The 27,151-nt window shown below is 39.7% G+C and overlaps 3 protein-coding genes across 4 annotated transcripts; 2 read left to right on the forward strand and 1 right to left on the reverse strand.

Annotated features, from left to right (window-relative positions):
• Positions 1 to 9,490: 9,490 nt before the first annotated feature.
• Positions 9,491 to 13,854, forward strand: fgf8b (fibroblast growth factor 8 b). The gene is made up of 5 exons (XM_034239261.1): positions 9,491 to 10,169; positions 10,261 to 10,297; positions 10,892 to 11,072; positions 12,731 to 12,837; positions 13,112 to 13,854. Exons 1-5 carry the CDS (start codon positions 10,111 to 10,113, stop codon positions 13,406 to 13,408), a joined length of 681 nt encoding a protein of 226 aa, XP_034095152.1. The 5' UTR covers positions 9,491 to 10,110; the 3' UTR covers positions 13,409 to 13,854.
• A 1,718-nt stretch (positions 13,855 to 15,572) lies between these two features.
• On the reverse strand, positions 15,573 to 18,009 carry dpcd (deleted in primary ciliary dyskinesia homolog (mouse)). Its single transcript, XM_034239284.1, has 6 exons — positions 17,902 to 18,009; positions 17,208 to 17,288; positions 16,977 to 17,101; positions 16,714 to 16,847; positions 16,449 to 16,551; positions 15,573 to 16,025 (listed from the first exon to the last, which is right to left on the reverse strand). The coding sequence occupies exons 1-6, from the start codon at positions 17,963 to 17,965 to the stop codon at positions 15,921 to 15,923; spliced, it is 612 nt and encodes a 203-aa protein (XP_034095175.1). The 5' UTR covers positions 17,966 to 18,009; the 3' UTR covers positions 15,573 to 15,920.
• A 189-nt stretch (positions 18,010 to 18,198) lies between these two features.
• On the forward strand, positions 18,199 to 27,091 carry poll (polymerase (DNA directed), lambda). 2 transcript variants are annotated; one of them, XM_034239110.1, is made up of 9 exons: positions 18,199 to 18,259; positions 19,278 to 19,421; positions 19,561 to 19,858; positions 20,431 to 20,548; positions 21,686 to 22,024; positions 22,178 to 22,351; positions 24,546 to 24,674; positions 25,258 to 25,426; positions 26,027 to 27,091. In XM_034239110.1, the coding sequence occupies exons 1-9, from the start codon at positions 18,244 to 18,246 to the stop codon at positions 26,380 to 26,382; spliced, it is 1,743 nt and encodes a 580-aa protein (XP_034095001.1). In that variant the 5' UTR covers positions 18,199 to 18,243; the 3' UTR covers positions 26,383 to 27,091. The 2 variants fall into 2 exon arrangements, with proteins under 2 accessions (XP_034095001.1, XP_034095002.1); XM_034239111.1 differs by having other exon boundaries at positions 18,242 to 18,259; positions 19,278 to 19,322.
• Positions 27,092 to 27,151: the final 60 nt, after the last annotated feature.

Here is a 27,151-nt window from a genome sequence, read left to right on the forward strand (position 1 = left end):
GGCGCTAGCCTAAAGCAAAGATGAAGAGCACACTGCAAAGGTCTTGTTACTTCACTTGTTTCTAACTCTACCGCCCAGGTTTTTCTTGTAGTCACTTAAGGCAAATAATCAGTCTATATATTATGTGCAGCTCCCTCTGGAGCCGTAAAAGGCTTTATACAACATTTCTCACATGTTGTCTCATACTCTGCAAGACCTGCTGATAGTCTTTGATCTATAACATCATTGGAGTTAAGAAAAACTCAATTGCTAAAATCTAAATATTTAACAACAAACCAAGTTACTGACTGTTTGGTTGAGTCTCACGGCTCTCAGCAGCTCCGAACCGCGTTTGGTCTCCATAAACTCTTACATGACGAGTCATTCGAAAGATCTGAGTGAGCACTTTACTGGAACTTTACCGGGGTAACTGCAACAGAGACAAAGAGGTTTCAACAAGAGCAAAATATTTTCCCTTTTATGAATCTATTTCATAAATGTACAGAGATGGAGGAAATTGACAGAAAGATTTCTTGTGGGTTTTGAGATCAATAAGAAGGTTGTGTGGATGGAGTAGGGGGCAGACCCAATTGACATAAATGAATGTCTTTATATTGACTACATTTAGAACATAAAGTTAATAAGCACCAATCTTATTTTGATGTACTTCATTCACTTGAATTTCAAATTCCTGCCAGCAATAGGCTACTCGACAATAAACATTTGAACTAACAGACATTTGTGAATGGTCGCAAAGCACAAAACTTGGGCAAGATTAATTGTTTTATTTGTTTAAAAAGTTGCAATTACAATGTCTAACATAGCTAATTTCTTTCATGTTTGTCAGGTAATAAGTCTTTTAAAGGTTTACATTTCCTGAATTAAACTCCTCACTGCAAGAGTTTGGCCGTCTTCTTTCATTCTATGGTTGACCTTCAATGAAATGTCTTCCTGCGTCTCAATTTGTTTTAAGACAATTACAAAATGTAGTGGTAAAAGGGAGCATGTGAGGTCTGTTGCAGGAGGAGAGGTTGGTTAACGAGAGATGTGAATCTGAAGCACAGTGGTTTCAGGTTTAATAGAGACAAGCAGTAACTGCAAGACAACTAAGTAAATAAGAAGACAGAAGGACCGACTGAGAACACTTTGGAAGATAATGAGCAAGCAAGAGAAAGATAAAAAAAAGAGAGGAGGAATAAGGTAGAGAAGAGGGGAAGTAGAAAAGAGTGAAGCATGGGGAGGTATGATTCCCGGAGGACCTTTGAATTTCCTTTCTTTCTTCTCTGCGTTTTTCATGGTCCTCTCACTCCCAGGTCTACACAGCTGTTTCAGGGCCGGGGGCTTCTTTCTCCAGAGCCCAGATGAAAGAGCCGCCCTAAGCAGCCCTGCAGGTAGGTCTGTTAAAGCCATTGCTCTGGCTGTCCACTGCCCAACGCAAGAAACAAAAAAGCCAGAAAGAGAGAGAGAGCGTGGGGGGAGTGTAGGAGAGGGTGAGGGGAGGGGGGGGAGAGGATGATATAAAAACAGGGGAAAGAGAACCTCAAAGAAGAGGAAGAGAAGGAACAGACGACACAGATGACAGACAAGGAGAAAACATGGAGATGGAGGGATGGAGGGGGGAGGGGGAGGCTGACCTGCCCTGAGCCACCCCATACCTCCCTCTCTTCCTCCTCCCCCTCGCCACCCCCGTCCCCCCCCTCCCCCCCCCCCCCCAATACCAGGAATGATGTCTGCTTTTATTGACTTTGTTAAACCATTTTCAATGCTACTTCCTATGTGTTTACAAGACAGTAAATCACGCTCCATTCGGGGTGGGGGGGTTATGGGGGTGAAGTGCGGGGGAACATCCAAGTAGTGGAAAAGGAAGAGCTCTTCGAGGGAGCCAACGACAACTTTGCAGCTTTCTACCTCACCGCTAGCACCTCACGCACCTTTCCTCGCAGGAAATCGATGGGGACGCCATTGCGGGCCCCTTTGTCTTCATTGCTTTCAGTTCCATCTGTTCTAATTGGGGGCAATGAGTAATTTAAGACACATTGACATCATTAAATTGATGTAGAGATACTTCAAAAAACAAGCCTACCACCAAGAGAAAAAGCAAAGCAAAACGGCTCTGCTCAATAGTTGTTAAAAGGTTCAACAGAGAGCTTTATTTAATACCACCAGGAACAGCGCTCAAAGTCGTTACGCAAACACATTTGGGTTATGGCAAAATCGGGTCCCCTTAATCACTTCTACACACCGGGGTCATTCCCAGACAGTCGTTTCATCCAGTTAAAAAGTCGTTCCGCTCCCCTTGAACACGAGTAAGTACTTCAAACGTCATACGTTGGTGGCGGAGAACTTCGACTTGATTTTCCAAATTTCTCACCGTGACAATTTCTCAGGCGCTGGCGCTGGGAACCACCACATACACACTCAATCAAACACACTGCAGCCCACTCTCCAGATCATCGCCACCGTGTGACTGAGCGGCTCTGGGTAGCTATAAGGTATGACAGACCCCCGCTGCCCCCTGATTACCTCATCGTAATGGCACAATTACTGTCCCACTCACGCTGTCTTTCCATCAGTCCGAATTCACTTCTAAGATAACAAGAAAAATGACCTTGCAGAGGCAACGTCTTGTCTGCATTAATTTGTATAAAAATAAAATGGGTTCGTATGGATATCCTTGAAATATGTCGCAGACAGCTCTGCATTCGAGGCGTACATAATTCTAATTCGCTTAATGAAGAACATTGCTACATGTTGTGTGGTATAATTGGAAATATCAAGTACTTGACTGGGAAAACTAAGGTTATTTTACTCCTGTGGCCCCTTACAGTTTAATGCGGCCATACTAGAAATACATTATTTAATGGTAATAAACCATCAAGTCTGCGGTTATAAATGAGCATAAGTCATTAATAATAATAGTTCAAGAATTTCAAACTGTATGATAAGCCTACAACAAATGGGAATAATTCATCTATATGTTTAAATTGTCATAAGTCTATGTGTGATTAAAACCCATTCTTATGTCTAATAGACAGAAGAGATCATTCCCCATTGACTCTACTGTTATACAATCTTATATGGGGGTGGGAAAGTACCAGGATGATCGCAATTTTCAAACTGTTGGTAAACGGTTCAAATTGAAAATAAACTATGTTGGTAGGTCAGGAAAGATTATGGTTTTGGTTAGAATAAGTATGTTTGTAACATTACTTACATCAGTGAATGGTACATTTGCACACGGGTAAAGGTTACAATTTATTTTAAGTACACCATTTCAACTAAGTTAAAGGTGGGGTAGGTAAGTTTCAGAAACCGGCTCGTGATACACTTTTTGTTATATTCCATGGAATGCTCTTAACATCCCGATAGCAATGAATATCTTAAGTGCTTTGACAAAAAACCCATAAAATGTCATCTGTGGAACCCGTAATACTGTAAAAAGTACAACCAAGGCGGCAATCCAATCCGTTTAGCCGGCCCGGCTAAACGGATTGGATTGCCGCCTTGTCTGTCAGCCTTCCATCTCGTGCACGCACAAATGTATCTCGTGCCCTCATTGGGCGTGCCGTCATTGGGCGTGCATTGCGCGTTCATGTGTGTTGGAGGAGGTGCTCTGTAAGGAAGTCTGAAGGAAGGGGCGGATTCTTTTCGGCTGTGTACTTTCAAATTTTAGTGCACTCGAGCCGGTTTCTGAAACTTACCTACCCCACCTTTAAGTATATCTCAAATCACATCTCAACAGTGATCACTTGGGCGAACGTGTGTTTGTTGGACCAACCTCTTCCCAACAATGTCGTTGTCGCTTTTTAAACTACGCAACCTGGCTTCCGCCTTTGCTATTCTCATAATTACTGTGGCCACTAGGGGCAGTCACTCCAAAATAAATGTTAAATATTGGTCGTAAAATGAGCTGCTTTAACAGACGATTTAAATGGATGATTCTTAGTGGAGGACGGACTGGCAATAAACCAAGTCTCCAGTTGTTAATGATGTTAAGATCCAGCGCCCTTTTCCAGAAGGTCCACCCAAAAGTTGTTCTTGTTATACAGCCTTAGTCAATAATAAATTAACATTAAAGCGGACCTATCATTCAAAATGCACTTTTTTATGTCTTTTAAACATAAACATGTGTCCCCGGTGTGTAAGGGAACTCACAAAGTGTCAGAAAACAAAACCCTCTCTCTTTTCCTCCGTAACCAAATCTCTAAAAACGGGGGTACAACGGAGCTGATCCAGATTTACGGCCGATCTGACGCAATATCGGAAATGAGGACCCACAGCACTATCAGAAAGGTTGCTATCAGAAACAATGCCCGACTGTTTTGGAAGTAATATGGTCTTTGTTTACATTAGCAAGCATCGCTAACACTCAAAGCTAACATGTACTGGAGAGAGTATGTGTAAAAAAGCAGGAAATAAAAAAAGGAACTCACCTTGTCGTGAACCCGTGAGAGAAAAAGCATTTGAGCTCCATTCTGTTCAGAAATAATCCTTGATGTGGTTTGGAACATGATATGGCGTTTAATCACGGCAGAATTTAGCTGAGTATCTCGTAGAATTCTGAGCAGGCACAAGCTCCCCCTCCTCTTTTTTTTTTTTTCAAGCTAAGGACCCTGAAATAGCACTTCTCTACTCTAACAGGGCTAAAACAGAGGGATATGAGGGATGTCTAAAATGCATGATCTGTTTGATATTTTGAGCAAAACACATCATAGACATGTTTTTAATATATTTGTATATATCTGAGAGCCATAATAACCTAACCATAGCATAATAGGAGACCTTTAAAGTTACAACATATGAATCCTATCCAGGATAACCTACTAAGGGGGTTTCCATTTTCCTTTCAGTTATTTTTTTAATATCCTTAAAGAATTAAACGGTTCCATTCTATTAGTGCTTACATGCCATTAATGCTCCATGTCATCCTGAAAGTGCCCCAGGAACAAACGACAGTACACTCTCGAACCAGTTCAAGGTAAGTGTTGTGAAGTGGTTCCTGGCACATTATGTGGTTCCCGTTGTTGCAACAAAGCACCAGTGCATAATTACAACAGGTGATTGAAGAGTTTATTCCTTCTAAAAAGCTGCTGAGGTTTGGGCGGTGAGCGACACTGCTACCAGATGACAGTGGGAATCCCAACATCCCACATTTTCTTTCCACACTCGAACATACACACACCCTCTCATATTCTGTCCGTCTTTCTCTCTGGCTCCGTTTTGTTTCTCTTCCTCTATGGTGTCTACCTTTCCATTGGCTCTGCCTTGTGCAAGAGTGTGTATTTTTATGTCTCACATTAGCTAGGGGGAATAATACCTCTCACTGAATGGTAGTCTGCTCTGGGGCCTTTTCAGACATTCAGTCACTCTTCTTCTAAGAATAACCAATGTACGTCTTTGCCAGAAAGTTCCTATTTTTCGTGATTGCTGTTTTTGTGCCTCATTCGCTGATACCGGGGCTTTGTATTAGTTAGCTAACTGTGATCCAAATGAGAAAAGCAGCATTGGGAGACTGGGAGAAAAGACAAAAGGAGTCAGGATCTGGGGCAAAACTTGGACCTGTGTCAACTCTTCTCAAACTCATTAAGAGGCCAGAAAAGCTAGTCACTAGAGAATCTCAGGAGTGAGGCAGCAGCCAGTTAGGTATGTAAAAGCGAGAGTAAAAAATGATAGCTTTTGATCGGGTTTCAGGGGAACCTTTCATGTACAGTCTGGAGAATTTTAGCCGAACTGTCTGACAGGTCACCTTTACCAAATGCCATTTACATTGGCAGAGACAGAGTTCTTTCTAAATTGTAAGTGGCTGTTGTAGACTGTGGTGAACTCAAAGAGAAGTATCGACTGTACTGTACAGGACCAAATGTTCTTACTCAAGTTTTGTTAAGAAGTTAAAACTGTGGGGAAGATACTGCATGTAAGCATTAGTAGCTCAAATGTTGTGTATAGTTAAAGGAATAGTCCAACACTTCTTAGCTGAGACTCAGATTGAAATATTGAAGGCATTACATGACAAATAATGACACAAACATGCGAAATACTTGAAAATATGACATGTCCATAGGCCTTTTATTTAAGAAAAAACAGAACCATTGGATCAAGTATACACTGCTTATATGAGGGTTGAAAGGAGTAATAAAGTTTGATGCCTTGGTTGGGACCACGGAGCCTGCATAAATATAGGCTCAACTCAAGCCATTCCGCAAAACTTGATTTGTTGAGGCCTTTATTCGATGTGCAAAAGCTCAGAAAAATGTACCTCATTCTGTTGCTCTTATGCTGCTCAACATTCAAATTCTGTGTGAAAGTAATCATTACAAAAACAACAGTTTGAAAATAATTATTGGTGTGCAAATGTATCTCTGAAAAGAAACGCTACAGTCAGTTAGCTTAGCATAATGATTGGAAACATTTGGGAAACTGCTAACAGGCCTTGGGTAAACTCACGTTTTTTTTAAAACTCACCAGTTAACTTGTTATACCTCGTTTCTTTAATTCATACAAATTATACTCTTTGTGGTTATGAACATTTCTGACACTTTCTTAGCTGGGTGCAGTGAGTGATTAGATTCACTGTTATATTTGTGTGAGACAAATGAAAGGGGATCAATGGTAAATGCCATGGACTGTACTTATATAGCGCTTGATCAGGTCTTTACGACCCCTCGAAGCGCTTTTAGATACTACAAGTCATTCATACAGAGCAGTGCCAATTGCTCTTGGATAATAACATTCACACACATTCATTCACCATTGGCCGTGCCATTGGGAGCCACTCAGGGTTAAGTATCTTGCCCAAGGATACTTTGACATGTTGACTGCACTCTCAGCAAGAAAGCAAATAAGCGAAATGTCCACTTTAAGACGTAAAAATCCAAAAAGGTATGTAAAAATTCTGTGTCAGTACAAGTGGCACCCTGTAAACAACAAATATTGCTAAGAAAAAATGATTTAACAGAACTATTAATTAACAAACGGATATTATTCTTAAGGCTGCTTACTGACAAACGCTGACTGTTCTGTGCAAATCTAGTCTAAAGCAATAACTGATTAAAATGCTTAGGTAGACAGGTTTTCATCTTCACACAGCTATTGCAATAAAATCCTCTACTGTAGATGTTTCTTGTCTTTCTGGCTATCACTATATTAATGAACATGTGGGAAAGACAGCTTCATAGCAATCATAGGACTGTTGTCTCTGTCTGGTCTTAACTGACCCAAGGCTATGACAAGAGTATGAAGTAGGCTAAGAATCTCAGAGAGAAAAATACATTTTGAAGTGAAGTAGTGTCATGCTCTCTGCATAGACTCAGCTGCTTGAAGAAGGCATGTTGACTGATATAAACAATGGAGAGGAGGGGTTTAATGTTTTTATCTGAAGGAATTTGGATTTGCTTTAGAAAATAAAAATACATGATTTCTCTCTAAAATAATGCATTGTATGTATATATAATGTTGAGTTATGAACAGTTGATTGTTACAAAACATAAAAAGAGACCTTCCATCTCTCCAGGTTTCCTCTTCCTAATCGAATTTTCTTTAAATGATTTGTGACAGAACTGATCTGTAGGTCAAACATGATGCGTCATTATGTGGTCTTCATAAAAAGTGAATCACTTTAATTATCATGCATGTGGATATTAGCTTTAAGATGTGTGATCATTGCTTCATATGGGGTCAAAATATATGAGAACAAAGAGCTGAATTGTTCCAGGTGGCAAAATGACTTGTTACAGTGTCCCGCTGGAACTAATAAGGCAGGTCCATTTTCACCCTCTAAATCCCCTGCATTGGCTGAAATGACTGATTTACAGCTAAGACATGGACCAAATTCTAACAATTATATACGATATGTTATACTCCACTCTTGTACAGCTGTGCTCTGGGAAGGGTGCAAAGGTTTCCGACCATCCAGAGAAAACCGGCCTGTTTTATGAGAACAATCACAGGTAAGAGTCAACGTCAAGAAACTGTATTCTTTCTCAAATGATCTGATTTGAGGCTTGAATTCAGTTACTGCAGAGTGGCTCTTCTATCTGACTCAAATCGTGTACATATGATCTTGTTGCCTAAAGTTTTGATGTTTCCCCTACAGTCACAGTTTCTGAAAGACATGGTGAATTATTTCATAAGCATAAACCAGAATAGTAGAGGTGGAATACAGTGGGGATCAATATAAGATGTTCCATCCATTAGTCATAAATATATGACAGAACTTTAGCATCTTTGAGTAACACATCTGGATAAGAGCTTTAATTATTATTCAATCGACTATTTTGATAGTCAATTCATCGTTTAAAGTAAATATTTGTGAATTAAAAAAAGCAGAAAATAGTGTTTTCAGCCCCTCAAATGTTAAGATGTCCTCCTTATCTCTGTTTTATTTCATTTTAAACTGAATATCTTTGGGTTTTGGAGTTTCACATATATTTAAAGACATTGAGAAACAGGGATGGACATTTTCCACTATTAGCTGACACTTTATAGACCAAATAGATTGATTACTATGGAAAACAATTGGCCAATGAATGGATAATTAGAATAACCACAGCCCTCATTAACTGAAGTTATACAACCAGTACTTCAAAGGCAGTTAGTGTAGATCAAACCTATAATTCATTCAGAGAATTAAGCTACTTCAAAATCTTCATTTATAATTAATTTCTGCTTGTGTTTGATCAAAAAAAGTGTCAACACAATTGATCAATGTAGTTTCTGACAGGCCAGAGTTCATAGTATACCTTGTAAAGAATAATCACCTTATAATTGCATGATATAGTGCAGTATGTCTTGCTGTGAAAGTAAAGCAGACCTAGGCCAGAGACACTTTTGAAAATCAACCCAGGTTTGTGAAAAGTTATGGAAGAGTGACTGCAAGCAGGAGAACATTTGTATCCAAGGCGAAGGCTTTAGATGTTATGTGAAAACCATTCTGTGTCATGTGTTCACATGGAATACATATTACTTACATATGTAGGATGAAAAAGTACATCAAGGTCCATCCTGAGGGACCACCAAACAACCTCTAACCTGCAGCCAGGGAATAAGTTAATGTAACTGTAGATTTTCTTAAGTACATGCCAGGGAATTTTTCCATGTGTACATGTCTGCTTATAGATGTACACTGTGATTTAACATGGATGAAGATACATGGCATGCATGATTTAGATGAATGTGTATAATTGTGAATACATTCAACATTTGGAAGAAGCCGAAAGCTGATTTTAAATGTGTTTGTGTGTTGGTATCTTTTCTCTTGATATCTCTTTTTTTTTAATATACAAAATTGGAAGTTGTCATATGTTCATATTGTTGAAAAATATACATTCAGCTCATTGGTGAATGATGTGCTTGTGGATTTGTGCGCAAATACGTGCAGGCAAAGCGTTTTAATAAGTATTCAGTTTCAAATTGGCTCCAGCTCGGACGCTCCGCCTGCTCTCGCAGAGGATATTGACTTTCCCGCAAGTTAAAGTATTTAAATGTAGAGGGAGACAGATGCTGTGGACTAGAGGCGACCACAAGAAACACACGTGTGGGAAGAAGGTTGACATTCGAGTTTTTTTCACTATCCGTGCATCTTATAGAGGGACAGCTGTAACACAATTAGCTGCGACTGTACAGCAGATCATTAAAACCTTGTTGGTACTTGTGGGATGCATTGAACATTTTTAATGTAACCGCTTGTTTTAAGGAAACTCACGGCGCGCATCTCACCGCTGATGCCTAAAGATCCGTGCGTAAAACTAAAAATAATCGCCACTGCTCTGCCATTGAATGTCAGAGAGGATTTATTTCGACTTGATACCTTAATCAAGAGCTTCTTTACGGAAAAAAAGTGATTGACACGGAGAGGATTTAATGGAGGTGGCTCGGTGACAGCGACACTTCTCCGGACTTTCAGTTTGGATTGGAACCGAGGCGCATTTAAATCTTCTGGACTTTATTAATATTTCACTAGAGAGGAGAGGGGATCCTGTATCCTGCATGGGACGTTAACAATTTTTGGATCTCTTAATTGTCCCGGCTATCATCTTCTATGTGTCACAAGAGGGGGATAAAAACGGACCTGAAATCCCCACCAGGAGGAACTTTATTTCCGAGAGCTCCCAGCACCGAATCTGTGGAGTATTCATGAAGCAATATTTGAACTATTACAAGATGAGGCTGAGAACATCGAGGTTAGGTTATCTGTAAGTAAACATTTGACAACATATTGTAATTGTAACTTCATTTGCATTTGAACATAAATTCTAATATTCTAATTGCTTTTTCTTTTCCCAGGTTACTTCAGTTCACGGCGCTTTGCTTTTACGCACAGGTAACTCAAATTTGCACTTCAATAACAAATCATTAATGTTGCGTGAAGTTTTATAATTAAGTAGATAACAGTTAACACAGGTATGCAGGCGCCGCACTTTAGAGTCTCTACATCTGCAATAGGCTGCAATAACAATGAAAACATTTTATTATGAGTGCTATGGCAATTGGCAACAATTCAAACATCTTGAAAAGAGGTAAGCTCTGGCCCATAAAGTAATTGTTAAAACATATGTGGATGGAGAAGGGCTGAAAGGAGAAAAAAAGAAGTCAAGAAGGGGTGAAAGATCATCGGTGGTAAAAACAACCTATCAGAGGGAAATGTCATCCCCGAGGGTCCATGAAAGCATCTCGAAAAGGAAGATAGACCTACATGTCCATGTACAAATAGGCCTACATGAAAGAAGAAAAAAGAAGGAGGCCTTATTTTAAATGTGATTAATGACATAATGAACTGTGGGCCTGGGAAACGGCTTTTTGACTGGCAAGCTTTAGTCTCCTCACTCATAGTTGACTTTTTCCCCCGAGTTGTTAAGTAAAAAACATTAAAAAGTAATTTGACATGTAGTGACATGTGTTTTCTATTGTCCGACAGAACACTGTGCAGTCCCCACCTAATTTCAAGCACCATGTCACCGAGCAGAGCCGGCTGTCGGACCGGATGAGCCGCAGGTTGACCCGAACCTACCAGCTGTACAGCCGAACCAGCGGGAAACACGTCCAGGTCCTGGCCAACAAGAGGGTCAACGCCAACGGAGACGACGGAGCGGTGCACGGTAAGAAAAAAAGACCAATGTATATTAGAAACTATTAAAAGAGATAATAATACAACTACAAATTACAAAAAACACAATTCAGTGTCTATAAGATGTTACGTTTTAGTAATAGGCAGGACATGGACAGTGAATTTGCGAGAGAAGTTTTCAAAATATCGCGAGAACAATAATATTTAGCTTTAAACATTAGGCTATAGCCTAGCAAAACTCGTACCTTAAGTGGCGAACAAATACATATTCAAACATCTCTTATGCCAATTATATAAAGCTAAACATTTTTTTCCCACGTTTCTTTCTTTTAAATGTGAGATCTTTTTTGCTTTCTTTACAATGATGCAGAAACTTGTTTACTTGAAGCCCCGGTGTGCCACAGAGAGATTAACAAAACCGTTGACAGCTAAACGCCATTGTTACATTTCAATTATTTTAAACCTCAGAAAAGCAATACAAAAAGTGAACGTGTTCACATTACAAACACGGGAATAGTTTAAATTCAATGTTGTTGTTGTTGAAAATAAGTATAAATTATGTCGTTCTTGGCAGGCTGCTGGAAAATGTTAGAGCCAGGAGAAACCGTTTGCAATTGTAAACATCGTTAGTGGCATTAGTGTTGCAACCTTTTAAGGCCTTTGAAGATGATATATATATATATATATATATAGGCCTACATTGTTGTGTTTTTGGCAGGCTATAAGTCCTCGGTACATGTAATGATGGACTTAAGGGAGATACTCTTTGCTTCAAGCAGAACAACTAGCTTAAACCTAAAGGGAGCAGAAATCCTGTCACCAAAGGAGTTTGGTGTGTCTAGCCATCTTTCCACCCCAGCCACCACCAAGATCCATCCCCTTCTCTATGCCTGCTGCCCGGTTTCTGGAGGTTCATTTTATGAGGAATTTTCATTGCTTTACAACTCAATGTATGACTCAATTTATTAGGAGCGGTGAAGTCAGCATCTTCACTTTATACCTTTTCCTCTCCTTGCCTCTCCTGTGTGCTCTTTTGTCTTTTAAACCTTTCAGCACACACACACACACACACACACACACACACACACACACACACACACACACACACACACACACACACACACACACACACACACACACACACACACACACACACACACACACACACACACACACACACACACACACACACACACACACACACACACACACACACACACACACACACACACAAAGTGGGTGTCACTTTTGTAAGTGGCCCAAATCTGACCGCTGCTCTGTGCTTGTGGCTGTGTCCCTGACCGCAGTATTCTCACTCTCCTTTCTCCACAGTCTGAGCTGCATCACAGCACAGCATTTACTGACGTTCGACAACAATCACGCAGTGCGAAATAACTATCATTTGGTGCTTTTTTGGCAGGCTTACATGCTTTGTTAAAGATGGCTACTGGACTATAAAAGGGTTAAGAGAGGGAATGTATATGTCATCTTCATGATACTGGTTCACTGCTCCTGAAAAACCATTAAGTGTTGACATTAAATGTTGAAGTGATGTAATTCCAGTTCATTACAGTACCCACCGTACATAAATAATTCATTTGTCTCACACACCGTAACATCATTATCTGCATGCCTGCACCATGTCAGGACTGTGTCATCTCATTAGTTGTGATGTGTTTGTCTGCGCAGCTAAACTCGAAGTGGAGACGGACTCTTTTGGAAGTCGTGTTCGCATCAAAGGGGTGAAGACGGGATACTACATATGCATGAACAAGAGGGGGAAGCTGATCGGCAAGGTAATCTGGAATTCATAGTTTGTGTGGCTGAATATGGCTACAGCAACATCTTGAAGTATGTTTTGTTTCTTAGACATTTCCAGATTTGCAGCTTATGGCAACACATTGTTGAGAAGCATTCAAAAGCCAGAACAAATTGGATTTTGAGTTTTTCTGAACAGCCCTCTCATGGTTTCAAAGAGTATTTGATTGTCTGGAAATAAAGACGATTTTCTCATTCTGGAAGTGTTCCAACATACCTCAACTTCTCTCCCCCGTCTTTTTTCTCTCTCAGCGGAAAGGACGAGGCAAGGACTGCATCTTCACTGAGATTGTTCTGGAAAACAACTACACGGCGCTGCAGAACGCCAAGTACGAGGGCTGGTACATGGCTTTCACACGCAAGGGCCGTCCGAGGAAGGCCTCCAAGACCAAGCAGCACCAGAGGGAGGCCCACTTCATGAAGCGTCTACCCAGGGGCCACTTGCTCAGCGAAAGGAGGCCGTTTGATGACCTTCCCCTCCGTGTCCCTGCGAACCCTTTAGGCAAGCGGACTAAGCATTCGCATCACCAGCGCTCAGGGGGCCGCTGAAGACTGAAACCACTGAGCGACGAACCCGCACAAAAGAACCACTACAAGGGGAAACAAGTGCTCCCAGAGAAATTAACTTTTACAGTCAAGTGCCCATACACTTTTTGCCTCATTTTGTGGACTTGTGTAATTCTTTGTACTGGATTGTATGTAACCATTGACTATCTAATCTGTTAGTTATTTCCAATGCAGACAGATTTTAGGACAGATTTTTACTTATAAAATCAATGGGCAGGAAAGGTACCGAAGTGCTCAACAATATTGCCTTGAATGAAAACCTCTGGTTAGAAGTAAAACCAGCTCAGCAACAAAGAATGTTTTAAAAGAGAAATTAGTACAATGAAGCTAGACACGGCAGCTATCTGTGGATTTACTTGTGGTTACAGCATCTGAGTCTCAGTCGACATGCTATCCTGCCTTAAGGAGGCCATTCTGGAGAATCTTTAACCTGTTTTTTTTTTTTCTACATATATGAATATATTTTTACTGTAAAAATGTAAATGACGTCAAATGATGGAAATATTTATTGTAGAGTGTATATTAAAACCACTAAAGAATCAATTCACAAGCTGTGCTGCTTTTCTCTTGAGTGTTTTGGGATGGAAAGCATACATTGTTGGTTGCCCCCCGAAAAAACTGTTGTTTTTTCTTCTTCTTCTTCTTCAAGCTAGAGACCCAGATAACTGAGGGGCAATATCTGTGACAGGCTACTGAATTCAATGTGCTCAGCAAGTGAGACTTGGGCCTGAATAGCCCGAGCTATGCATTAAAAGCGATGAGGTCAGCCCACCATTTTGGCCCAAACAAAGGTTACCACCATGTAGTTGCATTTCTCACGATCGCACACCGTAACCCTCTGATCAAATGGGCCCTTTGTGAAACCTCATATAAAAGGGCATGTTATACAATAGTGGGTTCGAATAATAACACGAGGAGGGGTCAGTTATCAAAAAGAAGCCAGTCACACAGGGAGGGGTTGAAGGGGTGGTGGCGGGGGGGTTGCGGAGAGGGAGTTGAAGGGTTGCAGCAATAGCATCGGGGCCTGTGTGGCAAAATGTGGCATCGGCTGAAAGAGGGGGAATGGCTGGGAAGAGGCATTCGGCAATGAAAGGGAGGCAGAAAAGAAACCCTCTTCCCAGAAGCAGTTGAGCATGACCATCAGAGGCCAAACGACAGGGGAGGAAGAAGACCCCGAACACAGGGACCCGGCTGCTCTCACAGTGCATGAGCTGGATGTCCAATTTGTGAGTTGGTGTTTGTTGCTGGAGGAATTTGTTTTGAATGCAGTTCAAGCTCTCAAAACTAAAGCATTGAAGTAAATAACTAAACTTCTGAATGAATGCTTGCTATTTACCCGCACAAAGTAGTATCAACACAGCACCTATTTTAAAAGAGAACAAACGAATCAAGTATGTATTTATTTTTCTAAAATTAGATCCCTCAAAGGAATTTGCAAAACAACAAGACAGGCTAGGTTTTTTTTGTACTCTTGTTCTTTCCATCTGGAAGAAGACAAAGCACTAGTGAGAGACCTGTGGTTTTGTTTCTGCTTTTTGCACTTGCTCTCTGGGTTTGGACAAGTGGTAAAAAAAATGCTAGGAATCACACGGTTGAAACAAGCTATACTTAAATGCTATTGTCTCTTTTGAACAGCTCTGCAAACAATTGTATCCACTGTCTAAGTATTTTTTGACTGGACTGTGTTTGTATGGTCTACTGAAATAAGTAAACAAATCTAAAAATATTCTATCTGAAGGATTTGTTATCTGTAATGCCGTGTTTATATGTGTTAGTAATATCAAATTTGATGGAACAAAGCCCTGCAACATTCCTAACTTTTGTGCATGTAGTTTGAGCTGCAGACCACAGAGTCAGAGTGACCCTCTGTTGTAAAGGGGGAACAGTAACACTAGCTCGCTCTCTGACCAGACTTTCAGTAATGGCTTTCAGGGTGGGCTACAACATGCAAAGAACATGAGGGTATTCAGTTAACACAAATGGGATGTGCTGGTAACGGTGACCCCAGAACGAACAAGGATGAGGCATTGTGTGTTTTGAGTGTTTTACAAGGACATCAATGAAAGGAGGATGGTAGGTTATGTGATCCTCATCAAACTTGCTCCCTAGTAGTTTTGGGAACGAGAAGCGAAAAAAATAGACACTGTTGCGATACAATTTTTTATGTAAATTATTTTTTGCAAAAACAATAATTAGAGAAAACACTTTTGGTTCACCTAGAAAGGTAATACATCTAGTTGTGAGGGTTTAAAACACCAATATCTGGAATGTCTGTATCATATATATCCAGAAGGAGAAAATGTTAATATTAACGTAATAAATGAATCCCAATTAGGAACAGATTGACAAGGCACTGTGCAAATGCTTTCTTAATGAAGGGATCCGAGTAGAAGGAATACATAAACGTGGGCTCACATGTGACTTGAACATGACGCAGTGAGGTTCTGCTTTAAATTCAACGCAGAATATATCCCCTCGCTCCCACAGTCCGAATTCACTGAGTTTTGCAGTCCACATCCCCTTCGTCGGTCCCCTTCAGTTTCTTCAGCTCCTTCAGTAGCTCCTGTTCCAGGGTTAAGATCTCCTTGGGTTTCTTGTACTGGACGAGAGAGAAGAAAAAATGTATTACTTAAACATTTGCTCCATTTCCCTCCTGCAAATCTTTCACTGTAAATCTTTTTGCAAGAGCTTGCAAAACATAAAGAAATCATAAACAAAGAAAAATATTTATGTCAAAAACTTCAGTTATTGATGTTCAAAGGGAAGGCTTGAGTTTAAAAATTGGTATCAAATACTGTATCATCCCATAAAAAGCTTTAAATAAAACACAATTAAACTTTTTTGTTCATCTACCTTTGCAAATTACTGCTGAGAATAAAATAAATGGTTCCCTGCACTCAAGACTTTAGGTCAGAATAATAAGAATCAACCTTTAGTTCTTACATCTTTACATTTAAAGCAATTGGTAACACAACCTTATTGGTAAAGATTCATGTATTTGTGATTGTTGTGTAGGACTTACGCTGATAATTAAAGTGTTGTTTGCGTGAGAGAAGTTGACGGCAGAGTTTTCCAATAGCAGCTCATTGCGATCCAAATCAGGAATATTGAACTTCTTATAATACCTGGGGAGATATGGAGAGGATGTCAAAGGTTTATCACACTCCTGTGTAAACAAATGCATTGTAAACAGTGCCATCTATAGGGAGGATACGAGGATTACATGCAACGAGTGTACAACACAGGAATGATAAGAACATATAGAATGGGAAACCCAGTGTTTTTACTTTTTGTTTGACGTTTTAACGACGATGCATCTGTCAGAAGGCTCTGCAGAAACACTGAAAACATCTTTAGGGAAGGGAAGGTTGCGGATTCTCCACTGAAAGCTGTTCTTTGTGTCTTTACGCATTAGCACAGGCTGTGGAAACAGAAACATTCAAATCCATGTTGCAGACATGATATTCACTAGTGTTTTCTCTTCAAAGATTAAAGAGAACTTATAAAGTAAAGAAGGAAGAGAATTAACTATAGAAGAAAGAAAACCTACATTGGAGCAGTTCTCCTTGATCACCTCCGAATCCAAAGAAGTGTCAGGGCCCGCTAGAGGCTCCCCGACCTCCACCTGCCATGGGCCCTGATCTCCGAGTGTACTTTTATGGCGCCACTTTCGTACTGTAAAGAATCAAACGTTTTTATAACATACATAAACTTATGCCATTAAAAACCAGAAGGGCAGTAGCTACATGCTTCTGTTCGAAACTCAAGATGTATTTCTCACCAATGAGCTCATCTGTTTTCAAGTCGTACTCTTCTGACATTTCTTTTCCATCTGTAAAGAGGTAGTGGATTTTCCTTTTGCCTGGAGGTGGAATTTGAAACGATTTTTCATATAAAATTACCATTTAACAACAAAACAAAACACACCAGAATACTATAATGTTAGTTTAGCACAACCTATACAACTACAGTCTGTACTAACACAACAACATGGCATTATTGGTTAATTTTGTATAGCTGTAAAAAGAAACCAACAAGGATGAATAAAAGGTACTTCAGGGAGTAATGTAAAGCGAGCAGAGATGCTAACAGGAAGCAGAACCAGACTCAAAATTAGCTAGATGCTAAAAGTAGAAATGCATAACTTCTCTCTACAGGCAGGTTAGAAAAGCGAGTCAAAGTGTACTTCTTTAGTCAGACACAACTTTTTCTGAAATGTTGCTACAGGCTCCTGGCGAAGGGCTTAATAAATTGTCAAAACATATTTTACAGCATGAGTTTAACGGTCTATTTCTGTTAACAACATGTGTAATTTGCTACAAGGCTAGTTGTTGTGCCACCTGGTTCTCGCAAAGTGACATTGTTGTTAGCTTGAGAGCTAGCTAGCAGACTAAGTTCATGACAATGAATATAGCAATGTTGGCAAAAGCATATCTAACACTTGTGGAGCGTCGTTTTCTTTTGAAGTCCCTCACCATCGCTTATTAAAGCTGTTTTCTTTGATGATTTCAGGATATCAGTCCAGTTTTGCACAGCCATGTTTCTAAAGAGGTTTCTCGTACACAGGGCCACTTCCGGACACGACCCGTAAATTACGGGTCGTAACCACAGCAACTGGTAAACTAAAGACGTAAACGAGAAATTGTATTCAAATATATAAAATAATTTAATTCAACTGTTTAGTGGTAAAAGTAATTTTAATTACATGGTGTAATATAAAGACATCAAAGCATTATTGAAATAGATTTAAAAATATATATTTATATTCGTAAATGACCCGGAAGTGAAGCAATTGATTTGGCTGTTGTTCTTTTCGTATGGTTCCATTTGAGGGTAAGAGCCCAAATGTTAGTTTTTAAAAGCGTTTTGGAAATAAAAGTACAGTTGTAGCTTTTATATATTGTAGTGAATTAAACCTGGATTTAAACATTGAGTAAAAATAAACAGTTTTAATATCGATTGTTTAGGGTTAGAGCCCGATAGCACAAGCTAAAGAAAGTTAGCTAACACGATTTTATCGTTAAAAAATCTCGTGAGACATTATATTGTTATCACAGATTGATAATTAAGCCTTTTGTATTAACTGCTGTGTCAGCTAGCTGGATATCTGTACTGAGTACAAGCTGAAACTGATCCCAATGTTTTCTATTCCAGTGTGCTTAAATCATAGACTGTATATGGTTTAAATCTACTTAGTGTTACTGCTACAATATATAATGTTGACAATGCAGAGCAATGTTATGCAACAAGTGTACAAGAAGTGTACTGTTCTGTCATAGATACATGAAAGTAATTCGAGATCAACAGGCATCACATGTTTTGTTAATATAAATGTAACTACTCCACCGACTCCAGACAAAGTTACTTCCACAATGACCAGATTTAACATAAAATGCTGCACATACATTTATGGATGTATTGTAGTATTACATCATTTAACATTAACAGGTAGCAATCAGTCTGCATACACAGTCTGCATATACCTTTGCTACCTAGTTAATTAAGATGAAGATACATGTGCTTAGTACATTTAGATTAGGATACTTGCATTACTTCATTATGTAAATAAGAATGCACTCCATTTTAATATAGCATTCTTCCAGTGTAACATCGCTACTGTCAAATAGTAAAAATTATGGCATAAGTATCACACAGCGGCAAAAGGAGCATTTTGCGAATGTTTAATACTTTTATTCAGTCAATATTTCAATGTGTAACTACTGCCAACTCAGACATAGTTAACATGGTTGCTCTTGATGGTATCACACAGACTTTATTATAGGTTTGTGGATGAATTTTACTGAACGAAATTCTAAATAATAAATAAATACATCTGTTTACCATTTCACAGGCCTCTGGCACCCTCCTTCAAGAGACACAATGGAGCCTCGTCACGGTATTATGAAAGCCTTTCCCAAAGTTAAAAGAGCCAGAGTGTTACAGGGAAAGGATGCTCCCCCAGTGAAGAAGAAACCTGAAGAACATGATGTCAATGGTTATTATTGTGTGTGTGTGCACGTGCACGTGCGTGTGTGATCTGCATTAAGGTTGTATTAGGAGAAGAAACCCCAAAGTTGAAGCCAAAAAAATTCAACATATTCCCTCTTTGAAACATGTTCCTCTTTCTGTCCCAGGAAACTGTTTTAAAGGCGTCACAGTGTACATTCTGCCTGCTGGAATAGGAAATGCCAGATGCCAGATCTTTGAAAGGCAAATTGAGCAGAATGGAGGACAGACAGAGAGAGCGCTGTCTCCCGGTGTCACCCATGTTGTTGTGGATGACAGCATGGACAGTGACAGGGCGTTGCGATTACTTAAAGTGGATTGTATGCCCTCTGGAGTCCAACTGGTGAAATGCATTTGGTTGAGCTCGTGCATCACTCAGAAACAACTGCTGGATGTTGACAGCTACAGCCTTCTTTTACCCAAGAGGTAAATCATGTTATTGTACTTTTTTAATGCAACTGCATCTTGATTTTACTATGTTTCCAGTTTATCACATACATCGTTTTTTTGCAGAAGAGAAAACCATAAATGGGAATCCACTTTTGAATTGTACGTCACAGTTACTACTTAAAGGGAAATTAAGCGCAGAATTACATATATTTTATTTAGCTTGTAGTGCTTTGTATCAATCTAAATTGTAATATGTTAAGTTGCAGAGTCTTAAATTCCAGCCATAAAGATGTCTGCCTTCTCTCGAATAAAATGGAATGAATTGGCATTTGGCTTGTGGTTTTCAAAGCCCCCAAAAAATACATTTGGAAAACTAATTTCATTAATCCTGAGTGTTTTACTCAAGATAATCCACAGATCTTGTTGCGAGCAGTTTTATATAGGAACTATTTTCTTTCTATTGACCTACTCTACTACTACTACTGTTCGGCTGTCCCTTTCAAAACGAAGCATTTCCACAAGTCCTTTGAAATTAAACGCCATACATATGTTTGAAAATGCAACGAGTTGTCAGTCTTAAAATCTCTTTTAATGTTCTCCCCACTTAGGCAATCTGAAACAAAGAATGAAAACATTGAAGAAGAGCTGCCAGATGTCCAGCCGACTGCAAACGCTATTGTTGAGCCAATGTCTGATCACAGCAAGCAAGAGGAGACCTTAGACATGGTAGGTATCCTGCTCCTGTGTATAGGTTTTGCAGTCTGTAATCATTTTGTACCATAGGGAACAAAAGCTTGACATCGAATACATAAAAACAACACGTCTGTGTTTGTTGTAGTTAGGGCTGCACGATTTTGAGTAAATTATATTGAAAACATTTTCAGATTTTCATTCAGTATTATAAAAAAGATCATCTTGTGATTTTCTTTTAAGGTGATATCTACCAAACACAGATTATTTTTTATTAAAAGGGCCATTTTATGGTTTTTAGGTTTTCCCTTTCCTGTAGTGTATTATATAAGTTTGTGCATGTAAATGGTCTGCAATGGCTAAACTACCAAAGTTCCCTCCAGAGGCCTGGAAACGCCTCTAGTATAGTCCTTTATTTCTTCCGCAACATAGTGACATCACTAGGTAACACTCAAGCTTCTATAGAATAGGGCTCCAACACATTATACGTGATGGACTAATGTGCGGGTCATCTCTAAGCGATTGACCAAGTACAACAGAGCCAGCCAGCTAACCAATCAGAGCAGACTGGGCTCTGGTTTCAGACAGAGGGTGAAAAGAGGTGCTGCAGCACAGGCAGTATGAGAAGAATAAAGAGCTTATTGAACATTATTACTTGGCTTAGTTGAATACTCGATTCTGATTGGTCAATTCAGAACACGTGACACATTGTTAATTCAGAACAGACAGACCGCTGTCAAGCACTTATTGACCGTTGTTAAGGACGCTCACATCTGCACAAACAAGTCAGTTCGATTTAACTGTATACAGTTTGGCCGAAAAGCAAACTGCATGCCGATCTAGATCCCTCCGCTTCGCGTCGGGCTCCTGATCAGCCTGTCGGTGTTCTTTTCCCCATAATGACCGCGTCGCTGCACATTATCCCTTACTTAAAGCATGGAGACATGTCACAGTAGAGACACTAAATAGGAACTTACAAATGAGCATAATAGGGTCTATTTAAGTCTGTAGAATACTGTTTAGCATTGATTTCTCTGCAGCACCACAATACTTTATTAAGAATGTTTTTGCTCACATATTTAGCATTTACCAAATATTGCACCAATTGCCATTTGGATATTGCACTATTCCATATTGCAATTTGATAACATAACCTTCATATTTTACTCTCAGGCAGTCCTAGACACTCAAGAGGAAGTGCGCGGAGAAGAAGACGGGGTCTCTCAGAGTGACCTGGAAGCTCTTATCACTGGTCAGACCCCCCAAGAGGAGACTCCTGGCCCCAGCCTGGAGCCCGCTACAGACTCTGCTGCTCAGAGCGTCGTCCCAGGGAAGTGGGTCTGTGCCCAGTCTTCTCAGTCCAAAAGTAATAACTTCAACAAGGACATCACGGACAAACTGGAAGTGCTGGCCAAGGCCTACACTCACAAGGGGGACAAGTGGAGGGCGCTGAGCTACTCCAAGGCTGTCAACGCTCTGAAGAGTTACCACAAGCCCATAACATCCTACCAGGTAGCCTGAAAGCCTTTTGTTGGTAGTGTCTGGACTGTGTGTGTAGCAAGTGCTTTTAATTTGATGACGGGAAAGTATAAATATTATTCTAATGCACAATAGGAAGATTATTTTTTGTTAATTTTAAATCAAACCTTTTTTTATTTGTTTTAGGAGGCTTGCCAGATCCAAGGAATTGGAAAACGCATGGCCGACAAAATCGATGAGATCATGGAGAGCGGTCACCTGCGGAAGCTAGACCACCTCGGGGATGCTGTGCCAGTGTTGGAGCTTTTTACTAACATCTGGGGTGCAGGGACTAAAACTGCACAGCTGTGGTACCAACTGGTAAGACAGACATATAACCTGATTTAGAAAATCTTCTTGCTGATTTATATTCCCTATATTGAAATTACTTTATTGCATATTTTGTCGTGTATCTGCTATCTGACAATTAACAAGAAACTGAAGGACATGAAGGATTAATAGAAACGTTAATTTTCTAACTAAAAAGTCCCCTTAGTACTAATCTTGCTTAAAGTGGACCTATCATGCTATATTTGAATATTATAAAACGGACAAGTCAAATCAAGCAATCTGATTGGTTCTTAGTCGTGATATACTGGTAGAATTGTAAGTTACTTTTCACAACAAGTCAGTATCCCTCCGCGTCTGAGAAAAACAGTATACCGTTGGGGTTTCATACTGGAACAAGAAAGCAGACGGGGCAGAAACCCTCCTTTTTACGCAGCGGTCCAGACATAGACATCAAACGGCAAAACATATTCAGTGTGCAGTTCCTTTGGCATCAGGGCAGGGATATCTAGATACTTTCCAAGGTTTGACATAATGAATTGAGCTACTTTTAAAGCAAGCAGCGATGTTTTCAAATCTGTAATCAAAGAGGTCCGCAAAAACACTATCGGCCAATCAGATTGCTTGATTTGACTTGTCAGTTTTATAAATATATTTACATTTCTTCCGTTACGAAACAAACTTACAAAGCTTAAAATGGAAACATTTAAGGTTAACTTCGACCTCCGGGGGGGTCTTACTATGGAGGAGTGGATTGAGGAGTGCCTATCTCCAGAAAAAAAAAGCACCTAAATGACGGCATGCAGAGCTACGTGAAGAGCAGGTTGTCTGTTGAAATCAATAATCAGTTTGTGCAGTTTTAGACACAGTAATCGTTGTCCAGAGCAGACCAACCCCAACCGATTAGAAACCCCTTGTGAGAGTTGTTTAACATAATTTCGAAGCGATCCCTAGTGCAGTTAAAATGCAATGAGAATATACACCGACCCAATCCCTATGTTTTTGGTTTTGGCAAAACATGAAACAATCCCTTTTTTTCACAGATTTTTTTGGTTCTGCCAAAACATAGGGATTATAAGCTGCCTACGCAGGCATTTGTTTAGATCAAGACAGATTAACAACCAATGCTTGTTTGACATCTCGCCTGAAGATAACATGTAGAATATACTAAATGAAGTCCATAAAAATAGTGACGTTTGTAGACGCAGGGTTTTCACTGTTTCTGTTTATAATTTTCTAATGCAACATTTTCAACCAATAAGAAAGGCTTCTGAAAGTACATTTCCTGGTCCACCTCCTATGTACATGCAGTGTTTCCCACAGAATTTGATTCTAGTTGTGGGGGCAAATAGAATCAATGTGCCCCCCCCCCCCCCGTCAGCAAGAAAATCCAAAGGCCCCTTAACCTATTCGGGTGGCCCACGCATCCACCCTCAAATAAGAAAATACATGCGAGTTCATGGCTACTGTAGACAACGTTGTTGTTGCTCTGTGTTTCGTTGTTAATGAGTGAGACACACCGGAGTTGAGGGTCTGTGGGGTTTACTCTCCCAAAAATATAATTTACAATTTAGGCATTTAGCAGACGCCTTATTCCAAAGCGACTTACAATGACCAATTACAGGGACATTCTCCCTGGAGTAACCGAGGGCTAACTGCCTTACTCAAGGGCACACTAGTAGTGGTGTTCCAGGCAGGATTTGAACTCGCAACCTTCCGATCATCAGCCCACCTCACTATCCATTAGACCACCAAAAAAATATATATAAATTGATGTATGGGAAACACTGACATGCCCCTTGAGTATCCATTTTCTTCAGATTTGGAGTAGACAAACAGACCATGGCTTGGGAAAGCGCCCATAAGAGAACCTTAAACAAAATATAAGTTATCCTTTCTAAAATGTTTGTTAATACATGTCAGATGCATTGAATAATATATATGTTAATATAATTATCTGATTTTGTAAACTCTCAGATATCAACTGAAGTATCATCCTTAAAAATATAATTTGTTGGGCTGTGAATCCCTATAAAAAACAAAGAAACTATGAAAAACATTTGCATTCTTCATCAAAATCATCAAGGAATTGTAGTTAGGCTGTGAACTAAAATATGTTATCATAATTAAGTGCATAACAGAGAAAAGAACGACTCAGGAGACACATTTTTATTATATAACATGCTTTTTTCTTTTCAGATTGATTTCAAATGTTTTTTCCTTTTAGGGATTTCGCACACTGGAGGACATCCGCACAAAAGCCCACCTGAGCACCACTCAGAAAATAGGACTCAAGCACTACGATGATCTTCTGGACCGAATGCCCAGAGAAGAAGCAGCTGCCATAGAGAAAGTGGTAATGCATCTTCATCTGTCGCAATATTTACATCATCATTCTGTATAAAAGACTGAAATATGCCTGCATCTTTCACCACTTTCAGTATGTAACATGAGGTGAGGTATCTCTGAAAAAAGATTCCCCCTCAAGCCCTCAGTCATTTGGAAGGAGATGCTGGAAGTAGAAAAACGGTTGTGTCAGCTTTCCTTGACTGCTTGATAATGGGAAAACCAGACTGTGCTCTCACGGAGCGGAGCATCCCAAAGGGGAAAACTACTCCTTAAAAGTAGCCGCATCTTACGTTAGCCAGATACCTGTTCACTCCAGGGCGCTGAGTACAAGACTAGTTGTTTTCATATTGTATTACTTATTTTTCCTTGAAAGCTGCCAGATAGAAAGTGCACATTAGATAGATGACTAAAGCAGGTGTATTCCCTCCGGCTTGTCAAAAAAATGATGTGCTGGTTCAGCAAACCTACCTCCCAGGATAAGGCTAAAAAGCGTACTTGTAAGATTAAAGAACATATCCAAATATTTGAAAAAAATCCTCCTCCATACTCGGAAAGACGATAGCCTATATTCTCTGTCTTTTAATGTGCAGGTGAAGGATGCTGTCCATGCAGTAGACCCAGGCCTGTTATCGATGGCGTGTGGCTCCTACCGTCGGGGAAAAGCCACGTGTGGAGATGTTGACGTACTTATAACTCACCCTGATGGCAAATCTCACAAAGGGGTTTTCAGCAAACTGTTGCAGAGCCTCCGTGACAGTGGTAAGCTCCATCTTCTTTAGGTGTTAAAGCTCCCCTATTACACTGTTTTTCATCAATATATTATAGGTCTCAGATATATACAAAACATGTCTCTGAAGTGTTTGGCCTCGAAATACCAAACAGATCATGCATTGTAGCATCCCATAATCCCCTCTGTTTCAGCCCTGTTTCAAAAGTGCTGATTCTGGGTCTGTTACTTTAGATGAAAATAAGGAGCCACTCCCCACGCCCCTCTGAGAGATATTTGGTTAAAAAGAACACAATGGTGCTCTAGGAGGAGATTCAGGTGATAAGGTGGGGGGGGGGTTACCTTGGTTGGTGATTGGCTAATGGTTACACAAGCCAAAACATCATTATGACATCATAAAGTGGCCAAAATCGAATCAGCTCATTTTCAGACAGGTTTTTATATAAATGGATCAGGACAAAAAGAGAGAGAATATTTGTTCCTGAAACTTTCAGACTCTCTTAACGCAGAGGCGACACATTTTTATGTATAAAATATTTTGCATAATAGGTGACCTTCAAAAACTGCCTGATGTCTTTCTAAGATGTTTTCTTTCCTAAAGAGAAACCTTAATAATAAATGTTATTTCTAAGGGTTTTTGACGGATGACCTGGTGAGCCACGAGGACAACGGAGAGCAGAAGAAGTACATGGGCGTGTGCCGTTTGCCAGACCACCGCCATCGCAGGCTGGACATCATCGTCGTGCCCTACAACGAGTTTGCGTGTTCTATCATGTATTTCACTGGGTCGGCACACTTCAACCGCTCAATGAGAGCCATGGCAAAGACAAAAAGAATGAGCTTATCGGAACACTCCCTGAACAAAGATGTGGTGCGTCAGGGTAGCTTAAAGGTGTTTGGCGGCACTCCATATACTACAAAGACAGAGAAGGATGTTTTTAGTATTTTAGGCATACCATACAGAGAGCCCCATGAAAGGGACTGGTGAGGTTTCCCCAATCACAATGTTTTGTCTGTTTTTAAAGAATAATCATGATGATGAATGATGACAAACTGCAATTATGGCCAAACAACTATTTTTAAGAATGTTTTACTGCATGAGTCCTGTTTTACTTGAATACCATTTTATTCTACAGATGAATTTATATGTACCATTTAATCATAAGAACCTTTTTTCTTACACTCAACCCTAATTGTATCTTTTCTTCCAGATTGTTTAAGGGATGTGTACCAAAGTTTTGAGATATCCATCTCTGAAACTCCTACTGACACGCCATTACAAACAAATATTGGGAATTTTGCTGTAGCCTTTTAAAAAAATATTTGTAATTGAATTCTTAAGGAAAGTTTCTTACATGTATTATTCACAGTGTAGAAGGTAGCTGAATGAAGCTGACTAAACAGGAACACTATGACAAATAAATGTTGCTTTGAAGTTTAATCAATGTTAAATTGTAAAACTTCTATTATTCAAGGCTGACATCAAAGGTTTTAAAGGTGAATATATAAGCAATTCAACAGGTTAATCAAAAAGCTATGTGCAGGGCTGGATACAACTTGAGGTGAATAGAAATATATATGAATTTGCAAGTTGATTAAATGTGTCTTTAAAGTAATTTTAACATATATGCTTGATACTTTGTATTTTAAAAAATTCAAAAGTGGGTTATGTTAATAAACAAAGGGAATTTAAAATATCTTTCTGTGTCTTGCTTAATTTTTTTCAGAACTGCACAATAGAATGTTTTATGTTTACA

This window comes from Gymnodraco acuticeps, unplaced genomic scaffold (genome assembly GCF_902827175.1).
Source record: "Gymnodraco acuticeps unplaced genomic scaffold, fGymAcu1.1, whole genome shotgun sequence".
Taxonomy (NCBI): domain Eukaryota; kingdom Metazoa; phylum Chordata; class Actinopteri; order Perciformes; family Bathydraconidae; genus Gymnodraco; species Gymnodraco acuticeps.